This window comes from Ruditapes philippinarum, unplaced genomic scaffold (assembly GCF_026571515.1).
Source record: "Ruditapes philippinarum isolate M1 unplaced genomic scaffold, ASM2657151v2 ctg474_1_1_1_1, whole genome shotgun sequence".
NCBI classification, from domain to species: domain Eukaryota; kingdom Metazoa; phylum Mollusca; class Bivalvia; order Venerida; family Veneridae; genus Ruditapes; species Ruditapes philippinarum.
In genome coordinates, this window is record NW_026860999.1 from 284660 (window position 1) to 307354 (window position 22695).

The 22695-nt window shown below is 30.8% G+C and overlaps 1 protein-coding gene across 2 annotated transcripts in view; it reads right to left on the reverse strand.

Moving 5' to 3' along the window:
- The window catches only part of LOC132714184 (macrophage mannose receptor 1-like), a 66530-nt gene that overhangs the window by 21930 nt on the left and 21905 nt on the right, over nucleotides 1–22695 (reverse strand). The window contains exons 5-6 of one of the 2 annotated variants that reach the window (XM_060696972.1): nucleotides 22332–22422; nucleotides 19233–20275 (exon numbers count right to left, since the gene is read on the reverse strand). In XM_060696972.1, coding sequence (XP_060552955.1) covers nucleotides 20064–20275; nucleotides 22332–22422 — 303 coding nt within the window. In that variant the 3' untranslated portion in view covers nucleotides 19233–20063. Of the gene's footprint in view, nucleotides 1–11078; nucleotides 11152–19232; nucleotides 20276–22331; nucleotides 22423–22695 lie in introns of those variants that run through there. The other variant, XM_060696973.1, reaches the window with a different exon arrangement.

Below are 22695 nucleotides of genomic sequence, written 5' to 3' on the forward strand. Positions count from 1 at the left end.
GAAGTATTTACAGAAGGGAATGTAAAGATCTGGAAAAAGACAGAAGAAATAATGTCTGAAATAATCTGAATTTGAGTTCATCTTTCATCTTCCAATTCAATGGGTAGACTATAACAAGTTTGAGACTTCAGACGATAATATTTGGTATTTGACTGAAACAGACAAAGTCCTTGAAAAGGACATCTGTTTTAGAATCGATACAAGGTTAGCTTTTAAAAAAGCTAGTAGCGACTCGCTTCGTAATTTTTTTCCAGGGGTGCGTTTAAATGTAAAAATGACAGTTCTGTTAACTGAAGAGACTTCAGCGAACATCAAAATAAAAGTGACATAAAGTTATGGAAGCCAGTTCTCTCAGTTTAACAAAGAGGAATATGAGTATATATGAAGATGCATGTTAACAGATAGAATGAAGTCCCTATGTCTATGCACATTTACTGTATGGCCTGTTGACCTTGACCAAATAAATGTTAGATAGGTAGAATTCATAAAGATGTTTCTTTTTACGAAGTTAAGTTGTAATATGTTATTTAGTATTGGAATGAGTGACAGACACAAGTCCTAAAGTAAACACAAGTTGTCAATCAATTCAGCCAGAAAAGCCGGGATCCTATTAAAAATATAGGGATCCCGGAAATTGACCAGTCTAAGATGTTTTTCAGATAAGCCGGGATCCTATTAAAACATATAGGGATACCGGGAATTGACCAGTTCAAGAATATAGTTTTCAGAAAAGCCGGGATCGTATTGAAATATAAAGAGATCCCAGGAATTGGCCAGTTCAAGAATATAGTTTTCAGAAAAGCTGGGATCGCATTAAAACATAAAGGGATCCCGGGATTTGACCAATTCAAGAATGTAGTCTTTGATTTTTCCAATTAATTAGGCATATAATTATAAGTATTGGGATTTCCCCATTTTAAGTTTGTTAATAAATAGCTCTAAATATATTTATATCATAAGTTTAATTAATTTAACGTTCATTACATACAATAAAAAAAACTTAACGTTTAATGTCCTTTCATTACGACAATAATCAACACAAATATAGTTTATTAGTTTTACCTCTATATCTTGTACGATCCCGGATCCCGGCCAGTCCGGGCGTCCCGGATCCCGGCCAGTAAATATATACACTAAAAACCGGAAAGGATAAAATGACCGGAAAAAAAGGAAAAAGAAAAAAATGCACAGAACCAGATGTACACTTATGTTAATTAACCAAACGAAAACTTACTACAGAGGAACAGGTGAGGTCGCTAAATCAAAAGTCAGTGTAAATATGATTTATTGAAAAGAATTCATGAAAACAAACATTTTAATCATCATTATATCTTTGCGCTCAAAATAATACTTGCTGCTTTTTAAAAATGGCGTGAAAATTGAAGGTTTTTGACGCTATGTAAGATTAAATTTGATTGGCTAAATAATTTTGGATCCTAGCCTTGATAGATAAATTTTGTAGAAAGCTGGAAGCCAAGCTTCGATAAAATTTTTGGATGGATTCGGAGTTTTAGGTTGTTTTTCAGTAAAATCCTAACGTAATACCGGCATAAATAATCAAGGCAGCTCTTGGGTTTCTATAGCAAACTATCGATCTATATCGTCTAATAACATATACTTTAAAGATTAATTATTCAATTCAAAATCAATTCACAAACAATAAACAGTAATTTCATACATGATAACACATGATATATTCAATATGCATTGTACTTGTTCCAATACTCATTTATTCTTTCCGGGAATTTATTAATCACTTTGTTATTATTTCAGATAGAACTTTGTGCCACAAAAAATGACACACTATACGTACGTTGGCTGATATTTCTAAGTTTGCATACTAGGTACAAATAAATCCATATTTATAAAGATAAATATATTGCAATTATGGTTTTGATTTTTAATTTGAATAATTATGAATTATAAGATTAAATGAATGAATTAGAAAATTTGGTCCGAAGATAACTATTCCAGATAAACCACTGAAAAACAAATTAATGCACATAGTGACAAATGAAACCTATGTTATATAGGTAGTTAAGTAATTGTTATCAACCCGAAACGCTTTGATCACAGTCTCAAAGCGTTTTTATATTATAAATTCACTAATTTAAAAAAAACAAAACAAAAAAACAAAACAAAAAAAACCAAAAAAAAAAACGCATACATTTATATAACCTTAGGGAATGTTAATAACCTATAATTTGTTAAAAGTTGTAGTCTATAAAAATGGTAATTATTTAGGCATTGAAGTACTTTGAACATTAAAGAAATATTCTTGCTACAAAAGGCCGTTTTTTAAAAAAAACAACAACCACAACAGGGGCAAAACAAAATTACAGCATTTTCCAATTCATTATTTACTAACAGCTCTTGTGATAGTTTGTGTATAGTGTTCTGAACAATTACTTTGTTCATGTTCAGCAATAAATAGTGTCAATAGATTATGAATTATAAAATACAAAGAGGAATTCTATAATTTAAACTACAGACATTACATGCGATCTGTTCAAATTCTCTTTCGGGGAAAATATATATTACAGTTTGAAACACTACACGCTGACATTTATGCTAACTATAAAGACATCATTTTAATTATTTACGATAATTAACATTATGACGACTCATATTCATTTTATTTGTTCTAGCCTTTACTTTTCGGCATTTTTCTAGTTGGGTGGTTCCAATATTCCCACTTGAATAATGTTGAATCACCCTTAGGACATGTTGCCTTTTTAAAATTTGTCATTTGACATTTTATCTGTGACATGCAGGCTTCATTACCTCTGACCCTCTTTCAATTCTTTAGTGATTCATATTTTCTCTATACTATAGGATTTTTTTACAATTAATACCACATCATCAGGGAACAACAAATGTCTTGAAGGGGTTCACTTCAGTGTTGTTATAATCATCTGTTTTTTTTTGTAACTTTTTCTAGATAGTTATACATCACAACAGCAAGTGTCAAGAGCTGTGTGGCAGCCGTAAAAATTTGCTCCGTCCTTCACTTCAGTGTTTTAATATTTTTCTGGTTCTTCGGGATCATTGAGTCTATAGTACCTTTAAGTGTTGAGAATTGAGAAACACTCAAGCCGGTGCTATTGGGCGTGAGGGATGTTGGCAAGCCGAGTCTGCAAATTTCATATCATTTTGCTGTTTTAATGCCCTCGAGGGATGACTTTAAGGATCTCTTTTTCAGATATTTATACCAGAAATAGCATTCTGTTGCAAATAAAGTTCTAGATCTTCAGAAAGTTAGGAAAATCTAACTTTGGTAAATATGCTATCCTTTACGTATTCCAATCGAAATATAAAAAAAATCACAGTAATTACCACGGAACATTACACAAGATTTAACAGAGCTATAATTTTCTTATAATTCTTAATAATTTACCGTTCAAACCAGCATAATAATTCAAAACCAAAGTGCAATCATGACCTTGTTATAATTTAGTCCTCAAAGGCTTTCAGTCAGAGGAAAATTTACCCCGGAGAACATAGTTTTTAAATTTTGCTTTTTGTTTTTAAAATAGCGCCAAAAATCACGTGGCTAACTCTTTTTTTAATTTCCAAGTTCATTGCTTTGTTGCCATTTAAAAAGAACGACGCTTACCTAGCTTTAAGTTGAAATAATTTCAATCAATCAGTCTCTGAGTGTGACATATTTAACAGTATAAATGCATTTTTGTACAACTGCTTTGCTTTCCTACAGTCTAAATCAATGAAAGAAGTGAATACATATTATGTTCAGTAGAATTAAAACAAGGTTATCTGACAAGCCCGATTCTTTTCTCTCCCTATATAGATAAATTTCAACATATTTTAGATGATAGTGGCATAAGAAGAATTTAATTACACCCATCTGAGACACAACTTTTATCATTAATATTAGCAGATGATATTGCTCTCCTTTCTGTTACAGTTTCTGGCTTACAAAAGCAGTTAGATATTTTGTCAACTTTTTGTAATACATTTAAACTTAAAGAAGTTTAACATTTAGTATCTCTTTGAACCACAATGATGATAAAGAAACTCCAAGAAAATTTGATGATTTACAGTCATTCTCAGTTAAATATATATAGTACATTTTTTGTATATGCTTAAACATTGTGCACATGCTATAATTTTGTGTAAATTGTTTCTTTGTATATATGTTTTTGCATGGGCCGAAGCCCTTAAAGCGAACTTAAGTATTTGTATTATTGTATTGTGTTGTAAAAATCAAACTTTTTACAAGATTCATCAATTTCAGATATCAACTCTTGGAAATGTACAGGCATGTTTAAAAAAAAGAGGATCTGTCGCTTCCCTCACATCACTCGCGCGAATAAATTCACCGTATTATTTACACTGTTTACATTATTTACATCACATTTTATTAATATATCATTTAAAACAGGCAATTTTGCTATTTTTCAGAATGATATAATTTTTTTTCATTATCGCTCCATTTGATATACTCATAATTAGATACTTTGGATCCATTTGCGTTAACTGTCAAAAATTAAAGCAACGTGGTCGCTGAATTCATGAAAATTACAAACATGAAAATTGTTTATCGTTTCGAAATCAATTTCACACAATAATGAATATCTATTAAGTTTGGACCATTGTAATTAATTAAAACATGTTTAAACAGCTTTCCTAAGCGACAGTTTGTTATTCTAAGAGAGGTCGTTTTAGACATACATGTATTACCATATGAGTTACCCCGCTTGTCCATTAGAAATCTTGGCACTGGTGTATCGACGAATCGACGACGAAGGCTGAATTCTCAAAATAAAAAAAAACCCGCGCATCTTAAGGGAGAATTACCTTTTTAAAAACATTTTTTTGCTTCGCATCTGGAGATATACCTATGAAAACTTTTTTTCGCTCCCGCATCTGGGGGTAGTACACCTGTTTACTTTTTTTTTCAAGGCATGCTACCCGATATTTATTTAAAATATTTGAAATGCGAGTCTTGTATTCTGTTGAAACGGAAATATCTTTACAACGCTGATCAAGTCTTGGAGTGATTCTATTTTGCGGAAAATTTAGATTCACGGAGGCCGTGTTGATTGCGTTTTGACAACGTGCCAACAAATTGTTACCACAACATATGTATCCATCCAATATCTTTATCCAACAGTCATCGTAAAAGAAAACCGAATTGGGATAAAAATAAAACAGATAAGAACAAAATTTTATTTTCAGACATTTGCATAATCTTAACTTAAACATAGGAAAATAAAATAAAATAAATAAAAGTATTACACAGAGTTATTTTTACGATTAAAGGTTCTTGCATATATTTATGATAACTTTATAAAAACATTTTTTTCTTGAGAGTAGATCAAAGATTTTCTAACATTATAAAACTATGAAAGAAAGAACAAATGCACAGATAAAGAGATATTAACTCGCTATGTCAAATGCATTGCGACAATAAACAATGTCACTGTTCACAAGGTGTATTACAATGTATTATATTGATTTACAAAAAGTAAGATCCATGTTTACAGTGAAACTCAATTTTAGCACATCTGCCGGAACCACTATATCCGAGGTTTCTTGTAACAGATATAACCAAGTGGTTTATGACCAGCTTATAAAAAAGCGACCAAAATTGTAATTCGATACACATAACTAGAGGCAATTATTAACAATATACCGTAATTACTGTTAAATACCATGTTAAACAAAGCATTTTCTATTACCAATGGTGACATGTCAAAATGTCAGCCGATAAAATCGAAATTAGAAAATATTATCATCAACCAAGCTTAATTGTTAGTTTGTAAATATAACTAAAGTCTCTTTAAAATTGTTGAAAATAACCTCCACATAGCATAATCTAAAAACGGACTGAAAATAATAAGACTTTAACACGATTTACCACAATAGTTAACCTTTTTATACATATCTGTAATAATTATTAAACTCTTTACGTTTAAATTCTAAGTTTTATATTTCAATCGTCTTGTATTTTTGAATGAAATCGCATTAGCTAACAAAATTGGTGGTTTAATAAATGTTACATTAGTTTTTTTTCGATGCCAAATTGAGTTGAATAGTTATATATTTCAAAAGATTGTGATTGATGCATAATTGATAAAGAAAATTGTTGATAATACAATATATTTACTGTCTTAATTATACAAAGACTCTTTTAAATAATTGTGCGTTACCGATTGATTAATTTTATTATTAATTTAAAGAAATTACTTTTGATCACGTGGATTATAGTTTTCCCCCTTGCAAAATATATAAAATTAGACATTATTATGAAAAAAAATATCAAATTATTTTGGTTAAACTATTCACTGACCATTTACACTTTGATTGGCATAATTGAACAAACATGTCAACCCCCGACTAAGTTCATGCCGTAACAGAACTCTACAATATTTACAAACAATAATAATAATGTATGATAGATTTTTTTCTCTCAGTTTTAGACATAATATTTACATAATTAAACAATGGCTGAATAGAAATGTTCTATTATTGCATAATGCAATCATATGTTGAATTTACAAAGACTTTTAAATTGCAAATCACATTTGGCATCATGCCACATATAATCAGTCCAAACTGCCAAACAATCTTCACCCCTTCCTCCCGGTTGGTTCGGTGCCCAGCTGTTAGTCCAGTAACCAACTTGTGTACCATCCAACCAACGCCAGTCCCCCTCATTATCTAAATCATTCCCTCCTATCCACATCAATGGTGCTAAGTTAAAATAAAATTGGGAATACAACAATATGTACTAATGACCAATGATTTTTGTGTTATAATCATCCAAAAAATAATTGGATCAAAATATTTCAGGACAGAATTGTTTCATCATGATTCTTATGGTGTTGCACTTATTTGAGTATCTTGTTTCAATTACCAGGCACAGGCGTTCGACACATTTGCCATGCCAATAATTGTCAAATAATCATAAAATAATCACCCCTTGATCATCAAGACCAAAATAACTATCCAGCATCCGTTTACTATATAAAGTATATGTTATATATAGTAAATAGGTGTTGGATAGTAATTTTGTTCTTGATGATCAAGGGGTGATTATTTTATGATAATTTGGCCATTATTGGCATGGAAAAGGTGCCGAACACCTGTGTTACCGGGTAGTCATCTACACGTTGTTCTTGTTCCTAATTTTCTAATTATTCATTCGCCTCTATTTTCTTCTTATCGATTACTCCGGTGAGAATCTTGGCGTTCAATAGGTACACGCAATAAGAGGCTGAAAACATTATATTTAAAACTACAGTTAGTTGTTGCTGTTCTTAGTTTATTCTATAGCGCATGAAAGATGGTGCTTGCACTTTTAATTATTTCTTTTGTTTTTAGATATCAATTTTTTTGTCGAAGATACACTGAAATGCTTTGAATAATAATGAATATATGCATTGATGCCTTCATCAAGTTTTATCTTTTAGAAAGTTTACTATTTTAATATGTTTATATAATTTTCACTCATAAACTAAAATTTGATATTGTTATTAGAATAAAAAAATCAAATTATTACTTTTTTAAATGATGGACAAAGACTTATTCCCATGATAGACTTCTATACATATAAAATAGATGTAAGCACCTAACAAATTGTGTCCAGCTCTATCTTAAAATTGTTTAGAATCCAATCCACTAGTACATCTATGAAGTATGATACCAAACACTTTTCTTGTGGAAAATTCTCCTTTTTTGTTCTGTTTGGAATGTAGTAAGTTTTGTTTAAATTTATAAGCTTTTTAAAATTGGTATTGTTGAAAGAAATATCTTTAATATTTAGGTACACTATATACTTACTGTGGACATTAAGAAAATTCTCTCTAATGAACACATTTTCTTCCTGCGTTTTAATATCTGCCAGAAACGCTCCATTTTCAACACAGTATCTCTACATGTAAATAAAATGTGAATTATTCATATTTCAATTAACATGTTAACAAATGAAACATTCTATATAAGTTAAACTCCAATCGAAACAAATCACTGAAATGAACGACATTGAACGATTGTGTATACACATGATCAGTAAAATGCCTACATTGAAAATCATATATATTAACTAACACATTATAATCAAATTTATATGTTATTTATGCAAACAAATCACATAGAAATTTCCTTTTGTCAAAAAAGAACCTGTTTGTAATCAACGATAAATTAAATGACAAACCAATAACATGTATACGAACATTACAAAATGCAAATTTACAACTGTTACAACTTTAACCCTTTAAGAAATACAAAAACTTTACTTTTTATATTAAAATGCTCTTTTTTCATTTTGAGAAGATGACAAGTGATCTCTGTTTTACTTGAGGCAATATGTTCTTCAAAACATCATTCAAAGTCAAAAAATGTACTTAATCATTGAATGGCAACCATCTTTACGGTTAGATAAAAGGGTATATCTAATGGTATTATCGTAAATAATTCCATTCGTATCCTAAAATAAAAACAAAACAAAATGTTTATTGTATATCAGTCAGTGTCTAAACAGAAAGGTGAACATAATAATTATATAAATATAACACCACCTTTTTCCCTATCCCATTTTTGCAAGTTTGGGAACAAAAAAGCACGAGTTTCCATGGCAAATCCATTCATCTGTAACAAGAAGTTAAAGCAAATTTCTATATTATGTTCAAATTGTCAACATTTGCAACAACAAAAAATAAGAACAACAACAACAACAACAACAACAACAACAGAATACATGTACTAGATCTTCATACGTCTCATACTTTCATTGAAAATGATAATGATTACAGACGTAAAGTTTTAATCAGGCATTTTATTGTAAAAAAGTTTGAGACTATTTACAAAATTCACCACGCCCTGGTTATCTGCTTGGTTCAGCCGGCCAATACTGCTTTTGTTATTGTACAGGAAATATTCGATTTATAGATATAATTACATTCTAAGTTTATAGAATTCATTTAATTTTTCATATACATATTGTGTATTGAACATAAAATCAACTATTAACATGACTCGCATTATTAAGAGTTGTCCACGTGATACATGTATCTATATTGAGGTTAGCATAGTATTTATCAAAACGTAGGTATATCTTTTAAAAGTTTATCTAAGCCTTAAAACTTTATAAAGTTCTACAATGTTCGGTGACACACCTTTAACACACTTGAAATCGGTAATACTCCATGTTCCAGAGCTTTGACATGTCACAATTCCTGTGTTGTTAAACATGTTCTTGTAATCTTCTTGACATTTGTATTCAGCCTTGTCCCCGATGAAGAACATGTTCCCTAGTATAGTTGCATACTCTTTTTCCCTAGGCGGACCACATCCTATTGTAAAGTAATAAAAGCTAAAGTATAAAGACCCTCGTTACCCCGTAAGATCCTTATATTCGTATCCTTAAAATAAAAATTCAAACCCTACATGCATTTAACTTAACAAATCAGAATGACGAAAGCAATCATGACAGATCTGTATCTTGCATAATACTGTAAGAAAAAAGTTCCCAATGCTGATGTCAATAGTATGGCAACAGTAATGACGACATATGAATCAATATCCGTTCCAGAAATTTTATATTGTGTTAAATTTACCAAATTAATTAGATTCTAGTAATTTGTTGACATATTAAACTCTTAAAATATCGTTCAGATGGTTTGATATCTAAGTGCTTGTGCCATCACCTTTGTGATCAAATTGCTACTGACTGTGAAGTTTGGTAAATATCCTGCGTTACGTCTAATGTATCAGTTGCTCACCTATCCAGTCGCACTGTCTAGCGCTCATGGTCAATACTATGTGTACAATTTATTTTTAACTGTTTGAACGGTTTTTCGTTCATCTCTTAAGCACTCTATGAAAATTACTTTTTAAGTGTCTTGTATTTTTCCTTGATGTATCTATTGTATAAGATATTTTAAAGAAACTGAAAATGAAAGTGATCCTTAAACTATTGGATTAAAATTACACAAAGTATAATAATTTATGACCAATTCAATGGCAGAAATGCTAATTCATGGGCGTATAAAATTAAATTTTTGTCAGATTATTTAAGTGGTGTTAGTTTGAATTTCTATCCAAGCCAAAAGTATATTTTTACTGTAATGGCGTTTTCAAGCTAAGAAAACTTAATCAGCATTATATTAAGTTGGAAAGCGCCAATTAAGAATGTACCAACACTTGATTATTTCAAACAGTTTAAATCTACCCTTTGCTAAACAAAATATCAGATGCTCTCATAAATGATGTCACAATCATAAAGTTTAGAAACAGAAGTGGGTCGTAATACATGTATTGATAGAAACAATGAAATATATAAAATATGTTCCAGGCAATTTGTTTAATCTGAATACGAGGGGTGTTCAAAAATAAATGCAACTGGGTCAGTTTTCAGAAGCGCTTAACAAACATGCAGTGCCAAAGTAATTATCTCATTCCCTCAAAATACTCACTACCATGAGCTATACAAAGTTTTTAATCCAATATTTAAATATGTTTTTAAATCGTTTCGAGGTTTACTGTTCAGACACTGGAAAATAGCCAAAACAGAGTGTTTTTTTCGCGTTAAGCAATGTATTTTTGAGCCTCGGGAATAGGAAATGGTCAAAAGGGGTAAAATATCTGGTGAATAAGGAGGGTGAGGAAGCTCATCAACCTTTTCCAGTTGCAGATATTTTCGTACATTGGCCGCTGTGCCTGACGAAGCATTGTCATGCAACAACCTGACACCACGGAGACCAGTTGCCGGTCAACGGTTTTTGAAAATTTCTTTAATTGATGAGGGACACTGCCTTTGTAAAATTTGACATTTACTCTTTTGTACGACACTTTGAATAGCAGGACCTTGATTGCTAAGGACAATTATATACATGACCTTTTTGACGCTCATGGTTCGTTGTTATAGGTATTTATATATATTTATACACATGCCTTTAGATGTGTTGATCTATTGTACGTAAATGGTCGAAATCATTTGAGATGCCGATTTGTAAATATATGAATGACAAGAATAAAACATGTTTTTTTATGTTCTATCAGTGGTCACAAGACTTGGTTGCTGCCGTTAACTGACTTATATTTATTTAAATTACCTGAATTTTGACATTTCTGGTCTACATTGCATTCTCCAGAATGATTACATGATTTACACACCTCATACTCGTCCTGAAATTAAATTGTTGAACCAAATCTAATCATATCTAATTATAGCTATTGATATTATAATTTCACATATAAAGTATCAATGACAACAATGTTTAAACAAGTATTTGTAAGTAAAAAGTCACAGAGGACAAAACTATTCTAATTGAAAGAACATAAATATTCAAGACGTAACGCATGTATATTTGGAGACTGGGGTAATAAATAAAACCAATAAGGTTTATCTTCTGTTTGCAACACAAGAACTTAAAATTATTGTGAATGGCGAAAAATAAACCAGTGAGGTAAAAGTTCAATAACCAAGACATCTATCTTCAACAAAACATTTGTGTTTTACATAGTACTGGTTAGCTTGTATTATTTATAAGTGATTTTGCTACCTTAAAAATGATTTTATTACTGGTAAATGAATTAGATTAAGCCACTTTATAAATCTCAATATATTTCGATTCTTACATACTATTTTGCATATTGCTTTTAAAATACATGTACTTTCAAACCAGTTTATATCTGTCTTGCCTATTTCGATTTACAACGACGCCTTTTAAGTTCATGTAATTGGCATCGCGTAACTTCAAGTGATATCATAACCATCCAAGAGTTAATGTAAAATCAAAACATACATAGCACAATGTCACTTTAATTGTTAATGTAAATATATTTTTTCTGTATATTATTTTTTATATTCGTCTTCCTCACAGTTACACATTAATTGAAACTTTCTTGGGGCAGTCAAAAAATAATGACACCTGCAGTGCAGAACTTGGTGAGTTTTAATAATATTAATTGAGTGGACATCTGCGGTTATATCTATTGACCGATTATACAAAAAATATTTCCCTAATACATGTAATAGGAACGATAAATGTTTTTGTGAGTTAATACAATAGTTCAGCATTTTATCGGAGTTACTTAACTTTATTAAACTACCATCATTTTGATCGAACTGTCACGATTTTATAGAAATTCGGTAAGAAGTTACTACTGTAATTTAAAGGAACTTACTAAAGAACAAAAGCCCAACGACATAAAATTTGAATCTCTTGACAGATCGGCTGCGGCACTAAAAACAGAAACATATTCAAAAGATGATTACGAATTTATATAGTCAAAAATAAATTGAAAATTGAATTACTGGTATGTTCATTGCCCGATTTGAGTTACAGAACGCATTTCATATTTTTGTCATTTTTCACAAAAAGAATACATGTTCTGGAAGAATTGAGTGTACGGAAATTTTGAAATTTTACATAAAAACTGTTGATTTAGAAATTCATCAAATAGAATATTGATTTCAAAAAATATTTCCAGAGAGAGAGCACATGTCCACATTAACTTTGAAATTAATGTATTCGCACATTGCCTTTCTCTTACAACTTTCTATACAATAGTCAAGTCTCTTCAGTAAAATAATTTCAAAAATGTAAATATTTTTTGGATATTCAGTGTCTATCTTTATTCATCTTGAGAAATGTGTCTTGTTCGCAAAACACATGTTCGTAACTAAGAAACCTAATAACAATACATTTCTGTAAAAATGAATTATTCTTTTGAATAGCATTGCTTCGGATATGTAGTGTCTGTTCATGAGCAAAACAAAAATGAGTTACAACCAAAGTTGATATTTTGTTATGCATCCTTTGACAACGTAAATACATTATGATGGATTCCGCGGACGACGAATAAACTGCATATCATGTTAACAAATGCTTGCATAAATAAAAAACTGCCTTTTGGAGTTCTGTCTAATCGATATGATGTAATGATACATTCATTTATATATCATAAGTTTATATAAACTGACTTTAACGCATTGTTTGAAGTATAACAATAACGTCATTGATTTTAGCGTATCGTTCTTCTTGTCAGTGCTACATACTTAAGATATTAGTTCTAGGCATTGTAGTTTTTCACAAGAAGATTAAATGTATAAGTCTATATGAACTGATGTCTTTAAAAAAAGTGACACCGAGGGCATGGCAAATCGTAGCTTAATATCTATGCTTTTAGGAGATAGTTGTGGACTTCTTCGATTCGAAGTATTTACAGAAGGGAATGTAAAGATCTGGAAGTAGACAGAAGAAATCATGTTAATATATCTGAATATGAGTTCATCTGTGAGTGTCAAAGGTTACTTTCAATTCAGTGGCAAGAATATAACAGGTTTGAGACTACAGACGATAATATTTGGTACTGGACTGAAATAGACAAAGTCCTTGTTCAAAAAGTACATCTGTTTTAGAATCGATATAAATAAACAAGGCAGCTCTTGGTTTCTATAGCAAACTATCGATCTATATCGTCTAAAACAAATAGATTAATTATTAAAATCAAAATTAATTTACAAACAATAAACAATAATTTCATACATGATAACACCTGATCTATTGAATTGTATGACTTTGTTCCAATACTCATTTATTCTTTCACATTGTTATTATTTTAGATAGAACTTTGTGCTTTTACATTATAGCTACAAAAGATGACACACTATACGTACGTTGGCTGATATTTCTAAGTTTGCATACTAGATACAAAACAATCTATATTCATAAAAATAAATATATTGCAATTATGGTTTTGATTTTTAATTCAAATGAATAATTATGAATAAAAAAGATTAAATAAACAAATTAGAAAATTTGGTCCGGAGATTACTATTCCAGATAACCACTGAAAAACAAATTTTTAAGACACTGCGAAAAATGAAATATGTGTTATATAGGTAGGTTTGTAATTGGTATCAATCCGAAGCAATTGGATCACAGTGTCAAAGCATTTCTATAAAAGAAATTCACCAATATCAATAAAAACTGACACAGCACATACGTGTATATAACCTTAGGGAATGTTGATAACCTATAATTTGTTAAAGTTCTAGTCTATAAAAATTGTAATAATTTAAGCATTGAAGCACTTTGAACATTAAAGAAATATTCTTGCTACGAAAGCCTATATAAAACAAGACCAACAAAATAACAGCCATTTTCTAATTCATTATTTACTAACAGCTCTTGGATAGTTTGTGTATAGTGTTCAAAACAATTACTTTGTTCATGTTCAGAAATAAATAGTGTCATGAATGAATTATAAAATACAAAGTGGAATTCTACAATCAAAACTATAAAATATTGCATGAGATATGTTCAAATTCTCTCTAGGGGAATATATATATATAAAACAGCTTGAAACAGTGTACGCTGACATTCATGCCAACTAGAAAGACATCATTTTAATTATTTACGATAACTAACATTATGACTCATATTCATTTTGAAATTATAATATCTTTAGCAAGAGAAAAAGAGAAAATAGTCGAGAAAAATCGACGAAAACCATCCCAGAATCTGACAAATTTCGTACAAAACATTATTTTTATCTTTCCATTCTTCCAATTCATACTAGCTCTCCATTATTTTTTTCAAATATTAATCTATTTAAAACAACAATAACACTATTTCGATTTACGCTTAAAAAGTTTAACCATACCTCCAAAAAAACCGTGTTTTCAAATCGACTTCGTACATTTGCAAACCAGTTAATATACCCCATATTTATATCAGACATACATGAATTAACAATTAAAATTATGATAATAATACTTGAAGTTATTATCTTAAACAACAATTTTAAAATTGTGACATATCTGTTTTAGGATTTTAAACATTTACAATGTTGACATCTGACAGTACTGTCCGTGAACAGGGCCTGCAACATTTACTATTTTGTCGTTTTGGACTTCCTTTATGGATTCTTTTTTTTCTCTATTTCATTGCCACATTAGCGTTGTTTATGCCTTGTGGAGGCCATAAAAAGTCGCCCAGTACATTCAATCAGAGATGTAATATCAAGATAGTTCAGCACGACATATTTGTTGTCTTTGTGATACTTCTAGCTTTTACTTTTCGGCATTTTTTTAGTTGGGTGGTTCCAATAGTCTTACTTGAATAATGTTGAACCACCCTTAGGATATGCTGCCTTTTTTAATTTGTCTTTTGACTTTTTACCTGTGACATGAAGGCTTCCTAACCTCTCATCCTCTTTCAATCCTGTAGTGATTCATATTTTCTCTATATTATAGAATTTTTACCAATTAATATCACATCATCAGGGAACAAAAGTACAATGAGGCAAATGTATTGAAGGGTTTCACTTCTATGTTGTTATATTCATATGGTCCTTCGGATAACTTTTTACAGATAGTTAAACATCACAACAGCAAGTGTCAAGAGCTATGTGACAGCCGTAAATATTTGCTCCGCCTTTCACTTCAGTGTTTTGATATTTTTCTGGTCCTTCGGTAAAATTGAGTCTAGTACTTTTAAGTGTTGAGAATTGAGTAACGCTAAAGCTGGTGCTATGGGGCGTGAGGGATGTTGCACCTTTTCATTAACCCTCTCATGTACTGACTCAATCAAACCGATTCTGCAAAAGTTCATGTTTGCTGTTTCTAATGCTTCCGAGGGATAACTTTAAGGATTTCTTTTCAGATATTTATACCAGAAATAAAATTATGTTACAAAAAAAATTCTGTATCTTCAGAGAAAAATAGGAAAACCTTACTTTGGTAAATATTCTCTCCTTTACGTAATCCAATCGAAATATAATAAAAAAAATCAGAATATTTACCACAGGCCATTACACAAGATTTAACAGAGTTGTAAATCTTCTTATTATTCTTAATAATTTACTGTTCAATAATAATTTATAACCAAAATGCATTTCTGTATAGAATCAAAACAACGTTATACATCAATAAATGCACAATGCAATCTTTTATTCTAGTTCAATTTTTTTTTCAATTATGGAATGTTATTTAGAGCATCCGTAGTCGAAATGCCTTTTTGAAACCAAATTGCGTATCAGAAGTTATATTATTTTCAATACACCATTTAGTTTTTCTTTGCTTCGAAATGCTAGAAAACAATTTTCCAAGATGACTCCCGTACTTCTCTTCAGTGTTGTTATATATCTTGTCCTTCGGGATCATTGATGCCAGCACTATTAAGTGTTGAGCATTGAGTACAGCTCAATCCGGTGCTAGGGGGCGTGAGGGATGTTGCACGTATTCATTTTCCCTCATGTACAGTCTCAATGAAACCGAGTCTGCAATTCTCTTGTAATTTTGTTGTGATTAATGCTTCCGAGGGATCACTTTGTTTCCAGATTTCAATAAAGTAATCGTACATTTTTACACAGGGTTAAAATCATTACAATCATGATCTTGTTAAAATTTTGTCCTCTAAGGCTTTCAGTCAGAGGAAAATTGAACCCGCAGAACATAGTTTTAGAATTTTGCTTTTTGTCTATAAAATAGCGCCAAAATCACGAGACTAACTTCCAAATTCATTGGTTTGTTGCCATTTAAAAGAACGACGCATTTTTTAATAACAATATATTTTTACCTAGCTTGAACAAATTTCAATAAATCAGTCTCTGTGTGTGACATATTTATTTAACAGTATAAATGCATTTTTATACAACTGCTTTGCTTTCCAACCGTCTAAATCAATGAAAGAAGTGATTATGTATTAAGTTCAGTAGGATTAAAACAAGGTTATCTGGCCAACTGGATTCTTTTCTCTTTCTAGATAGATGAATAACAACATATTTTAGATGATAGTGACATAAGAGGAATTCAGTTACACCCATCTGAGACACAACTTTTATCATTAATGTTTGCACATGATATTGCTCTCCTTTCTGATACAGTTTCTGGCTAACAAAAGCAGTTAGATATTTTGTCAACTTTTTTCAAATACATATAAACTTAAAGAAGTTAAACATTTAATTATTAATATCTCTTTGATACACAATGATGATTAAGAAATTTCCAGAAAAAATTGATGTTTTACAGTCATTTTCAGTTAAATATATACATGTATATCATATTACATGCTATAATTTTGTGTAAATTGTTTTTTTGTATATATGTTTTTGCATGGGCCGGAACCCTTAAAGCGAAACAAAGTAGTTGTATTATTGTCTTGTATTGTAAAAATTAAAATTTTAACAAGATTCATCAATTTCAGATATCAAATCATGGAAATGTACAGCCATGTTTTAAAAAAAAGAGGATCTGTCGCTTACCTCGCAACACTCGGGTGAATATATTCACCGTATTATTTACACTGTTTACATTATTTACATTACATTTCATTAACATATCATTTAAAACAGGCAATTTTGCTATTATTACAGAACGATATAATTCTTTACCATTATCGCTCCATTTGATATACTCATAATTAGATACTTTGGATCCATTTGCGCCAACTGTCAAAATTTAAAGCAGCAGGTTCGCTGAATTCATTAAAATTACAGACATGAAAATTGTGTATCATTTTAAAATCTTTTTCCACACAATAATAAATTCTCTATTAAGCTAGCACCCTTGTTATTAATTATAACATGCAAAAACACATTTCCCAAAGCATCCGCTAAGCGACAGTTTGCTATTCTAAGGGAAGTAGCTATGCCCATGTCTATAAATGTACATGTATTACCATATGAGTTACTCCGCTTGTCCATTGAAATCTTAGCAATGGTGTATCGACGAATCGACGACGAAGGACGAATTCTCAAAAAAAAAAAAAAAAAAAAAAAAAAAATGCCCCCGCATCTTGAGTAAGAATGACCTGTTTTAAAACATTTTGTGCTCCCGCATCTGAATGGAGATATACCTGTTTAAAACATTTTTTTGCTTCCGCATCTGAAGGGAGATAATATACATGTTTAAAACTTTTTTGCCCCGCATCTGGATGGAGATATACCTGTTTAAAACATTTTTGCTTCCGCATCTGGAGGAAGATATACATGTTTAAAACTTTTTTTTGCCCCGCATCTGCATGGAGATATACCTGTTTAAAACATTTTTCTCTGCTCCTGTATCGATTTAAAACAATTTTTGCTTCCGCATCTGGATGGAGATATACCTGTTTAAAACATTTTTGCTTCCGCATCTGGAGGAAGATATACATGTTTAAAACTTTTTTTGCCCCGCATCTGCATGGAGATATACCTGTTTAAAACATTTTTCTCTGCTCCTGTATCGATTTAAAACAATTTTTGCTTCCGCATCTGGAGGGAGATATACCTGCTTAAAACATTTTTTGCTCCCGCATCTGGAGTGAGATAAACCTGTTAATAACTTTTTTTTGCTCCCGCATCTGGAGGGAGATATACCTATTTAATACAATTTTGCTTCCGCATCTGGAGGGAGATATACCTGTTTTAAACATTTTACGCTCGCATCTGGAGGGAAATATACCTGTTTTAAACTATTTTTGCTTCCGCATCTGGGGTTTTAAACATTTTATGCTCCCGCATCTGAACGGAAGATATACCTGTTTAAAACAATTTTTGCTTCTTCATCTGGAGGGAGATATACCTGTTTAAAACATTTTTGCTTCCGCATCTGGAGGGAGTTACACCTGTTAAAAACTATTTTTGCCCCGCATCTGGAGGGAGTTACACCTGTTTAAAACTTTTTTTCAAATGCATGCTTCTCGATATTTATTCAAAATATTTAAAATGCGAGTCTTGTAGTTTGTTTATGTAATTTAAGCGGAAATATCTTTTACTGGTCTGTAGATGAATCGTGTATGCATGACCTTTACTTTAACAGCCATTTACTGAACAACTCTTTCTGCTATTCTTTTAGCTGCCGGCTTCTGATTATAAATCAGTTGACGTAACGGTGAATAACTATTGGTTTTAGATATCTTATTTTCAGACTTATAACGGAAAACATTCCATAGCTCGATTGCATGTTTTTGTTTAAATATTTGTTAATCTATCGCACTTTCAACTAAGGATCGGTCATGTATGATTCTTAATATAGAATGCTGATCAAGTCTTGGAGAGATTTCATTTTGCGGAAGATTTAGATTTGGGGTTGGTGCGGGGGGGGGGGGGTGTTGATTACGTTTTAACAACGTTCCTCACGAACACTTTAAATAAATTGTGATCACAAAATATGTATCCATACAATATTTTTATCCAACAGTCATCGTAAAAGAAATCCGAATAGGGATAGAAACAAAACAGATTACGACCAAAATTTTATTTTCAGACATACGCTTAATCTTACTTTAAACATTGGAAAAGAAAACACAATAAATAAAAGTATTACGCAGAGTTATTTTTACAATAAAGATTCCAGCATATATTTAATAATTTAAAAAAACAAAACAACACAAGTTATGTTTTCTCTTGAAAGTAGATCATAGATTCTCTAACATTATATAACTATGAAAGAAAGAACAAAAGCACAAATAAAGAGATATATAACCTCTATATCAAATGCAGACTGAAAATAATTGGACTTTGACACGATTGAACACAAAAATGAACCTTTTTATACATATCTGTCAAAATCATAAGCGCTATACGTTGAAATTTAAACCAGTCTATTTTATGTAGTTAACGTGACTTTTTTCAATGCCAATTAAGCTTAATTGGTAATATATTTCAAATGATGGTGATTGACCAATAATTGATTATAATAAAAGACCGTCTAACTCTTTTTAAGAATTAAGGGTTACCAATTTATTCTTAACGAAATTAAAAGAAATTTCCTTTGGTCACACTTATCATAGTTTTTCTTTTCACTCGTAAAATATAGAAATTAAACACAATAATGGTAAATGTCAAATTATTTTAGTCTTAACTGTTCACTGCCTCTTTACACTTTGATGGATATAATGTCATTTTAATAATGGAACACACATGTCAACAACAGACTCAGTTTATGTCTTAACAGATCTCATAATGACAGATAGAAACTTACAGACAATAATAATAATAATGTATGATAGATTTGGCCATAACATTCACACAATTAAACAAAAGTTGAGTAGAAATTTCCTTTTACTGCATAATGCAATCATATGTTGAATTCTTACAAAGCGCAATCATATGTTAAATTTACAAAGACTTTTATGTCGCCAATAACAATTAGCATCATGCCACATGTTATCACTCCATAATAACAAACAATTTTCTAAAAAAAACCCTCCCGGCTCCCCCTGTCCCCAGCCAGTCCAGTCACCAAACTGCGTGCCATCCAGCCAACGCCAATTCCTTTCATTCTGTAAATCATTTCCTCCTATCCACATCTCTGACGCTAAGTTAAAATTAAATAGGAAATAAAACAATATGAACATGAATGACCAATGATTTTTATGTTTTAAAATCATCCAAAAGATATTTGGATCAAAATTATTCAGGACAGAATCGTTTCATTATGATTCTTATGGTTTGTGACTTATTGTCACACTTATTTGATTATCTTGTTTTAATTACCAAGCAGCCATCTACAGGTTATTGTTGTTTATATATTTTTACATTTGCTCATCATTCCCTTTCATCTACATCGATGGCGCTAAGTTAAAATAAAATAGTAACTAAGGATATCACTCAAGATGAATCAATCCCCTATCCGCCATCTAAACTATTTGTTAAATTAGTGGTTTGAAGCCAAATTTGAACCGACCGATATTTACACATCACAATAGCAGGTGTCAAGTGCTAGGTGGCATCCGTAAAAAGTTGCCCCGCACTTCTCTCCAGTGTTGTTATAATTTTCTGGTTCTACGGCATTATTGGGTACAGCACTTTTTATTGTTGAGAATTGAGTATCGCTCAAGCCGGTACTAGGGAATGTGAGGGATGTTGCACTTTTTCATTTTCCTCAGGTTAAGACTCGATCAAACCGAGTCTGCAATTTTCATGTAAGTTTGCTGTTTTTAGTTATTCCGACGGATCACTTTTTTTCCTGATATTAATATTTCATGATGTTCTGTCCTGAATTATCTTGTTTTCAATTATTTTTAGATGATTTGACACATAAATTATTGGTCATTAATTTACCAATAACAATAACAAAATATTACCTTGTTAAAAGAAATGTTCAAACATCTGTGAAGCATCATTTTTGTAAAAAAAGGGAGATAACTAAGTAAAAACATGTTCTGAAGCCGAATTTAAATGAAAAGATATTTAAATATTACAAACTACCTAACAGAGTTATCAAACTTAAAAACACAAATTGCATTGGTATTTGAAGTTCAAGTAAATATCTCTACCGGTCCTTGAGATTGGAGGGACACATAATAAAGTTTAAGTCAGTAGAAGCAATTAAAAAAGTCTACCCCAATGGAAATTTGTATCCAAGTAAGAGGACAGTTCATTCATAAACAACGACGAAGCTATAGGTGAATTTGGTATTATTTCGGGATACTTTCTTAATTAAAAGAGATGCACAATTATATGAAACTTGGCACAGACACAGATGCATTGTAATTTACTTTGTTATGTCATGTTTGGCCTAGTATTAATAATTTTCTTATGATAATAACAAAGTTACCGCCAATCATAGCAAAAATTAGTGATAATTCAATAATAACACCTTCAAGGTCAAGGTCATTTAAGAGTCAATGTCAAAAATAGTCTGACCTTTATAAAGGTATAGTCCCTAAGGAAATTGTATCTAAAACTTAGACAATCCAGTCATAAATATATATAATTTATAGCCAGTTTAAGCAAAAAATCAGAAAAATTAAATAATTTGACTTTAATGGTCAAGGTCATTAAAGAGATCAGGTCAAGGTCAGTCCGGTGAACTTTAAGAAACCTTTCCTTTCCAAGGATCGTTGTGTCAAAGTATGAAGACCAGTCAGTTTTGGGATATTTTATAATTTAAAATGGGGCATAATTATGTCAAACTATCAGCGTTATGAAACTTGACGTAGACAGTTTCATTGCGATATTGCAGTGATATGAAAACCTATACCAATTTCTAAGATGTGACGAGACGGGACAAAGTGATTCCTATATAGCCCCTGACCCCTAAAAACTATGTTTGGTAATAACATTACATCAATATGTAAATTCATGACCATTAATTTGTTCGATATAATCATCAAAAAAGTGTATCTATATCAATACGGAATCTGTTGTCTTACACAGATGTACTGTTTTGCGAAATCATTTCTTTTGTGCAGGATTGGAAGAAGTTAATAGGTGGACATGTATCAATAGGTATTAGCAAGAAGGAGGCTTAAAGAATGAAATACTCGTCTTATACTTGTGTGTATTTCTCAGAGTTAAAATTTTGAACATCAGGTATTGCTCGTATCTAAACGAAACAGTTTTAATATTTAGGTTAACTGGATACTTACTGTAGACATTAAGAACATTCTCTATAATGAACAAATTTTCTTGCTGCGATTTAATGTCTGCCAGAAACCCTCCAGTTTCATTACAGTGGATCTATATGCAAATGAAATGTATATTATTAATATTTCAATCAACATTTTAATAAATGAAACATTCTATGTTAGTTAAACGTTCAAAACAAATTACTAAAATGAAAGATATAGAACGATTGTATAAATAAATGACTATCAATAAAATCAAGTTAAAAGTTCCTTTTGACCAAAAAAACAACAACAAATGTTCAACGTTATTTTTACATAATGATCGATTTAAGTAAATGACCAATCAATTATACGTACAAAAACATTTAAAAAACCAAAGCCGGTT